At 48.0% G+C, this 515-nt stretch overlaps 1 protein-coding gene across 1 annotated transcript in view; it reads right to left on the reverse strand.

Moving 5' to 3' along the window:
- Nucleotides 1-515, reverse strand: part of SULT2A1 (sulfotransferase family, cytosolic, 2A, dehydroepiandrosterone (DHEA)-preferring, member 1) — a 22,484-nt gene that overhangs the window by 12,581 nt on the left and 9,388 nt on the right. The window contains exon 2 of the mRNA XM_011969919.1: nt 62-270. Within this exon, the coding sequence (XP_011825309.1) occupies nt 62-270 (209 nt within the window). The remainder of the gene's footprint in view (nt 1-61; nt 271-515) is intronic.

Consider the following 515-nt stretch of genomic DNA (forward strand, 5'->3'; position numbering starts at 1 on the left):
CCGTCTCCAAAAAAAAAAAAAAAGTCATTGATCAAACACGTTTTAACCATTATGCACTGACCTTGGCCTTGGAGCTGAAGAATGACTTGGGGAATAACTGGATGGGGAGGTGGGAGGAGAAGAGACGTGGGCCCTCCTCTTCACTGAGTAATTTATACCCCATCTCAGTCTCTACCCAGGGTGATCTCTCCCAGATGGGCACAGATTGGATCCACTTGGGATCCCCGTTGGAGTGAATCAGGCAGAGAATCTCAATCAACCAGTTTGTTCCTGGAGAAAGAAGGAAAAAAATTACAGTAAAATATACATAACATTAATGTACCATCTCAGCCGGATGCGGTAGCTCCCGCCTGTAATCCCAGCACCTTGGGAGGCCAAGGCAGGTGATCATGACGTCAGGGGTTCAAGACCAACCTGGCCAAGATGGTGAAATCCCGTATCTACTAAAAATACAAAAGTTAGCCAGGTGTGGTGACGGGCGCCTGTAATCCCAGCTACTTGGGAGACTGAGGCAG

Source organism: Mandrillus leucophaeus, unplaced genomic scaffold (genome assembly GCF_000951045.1).
Source record: "Mandrillus leucophaeus isolate KB7577 unplaced genomic scaffold, Mleu.le_1.0 Scaffold120, whole genome shotgun sequence".
NCBI classification, from domain to species: Eukaryota; Metazoa; Chordata; class Mammalia; order Primates; family Cercopithecidae; genus Mandrillus; species Mandrillus leucophaeus.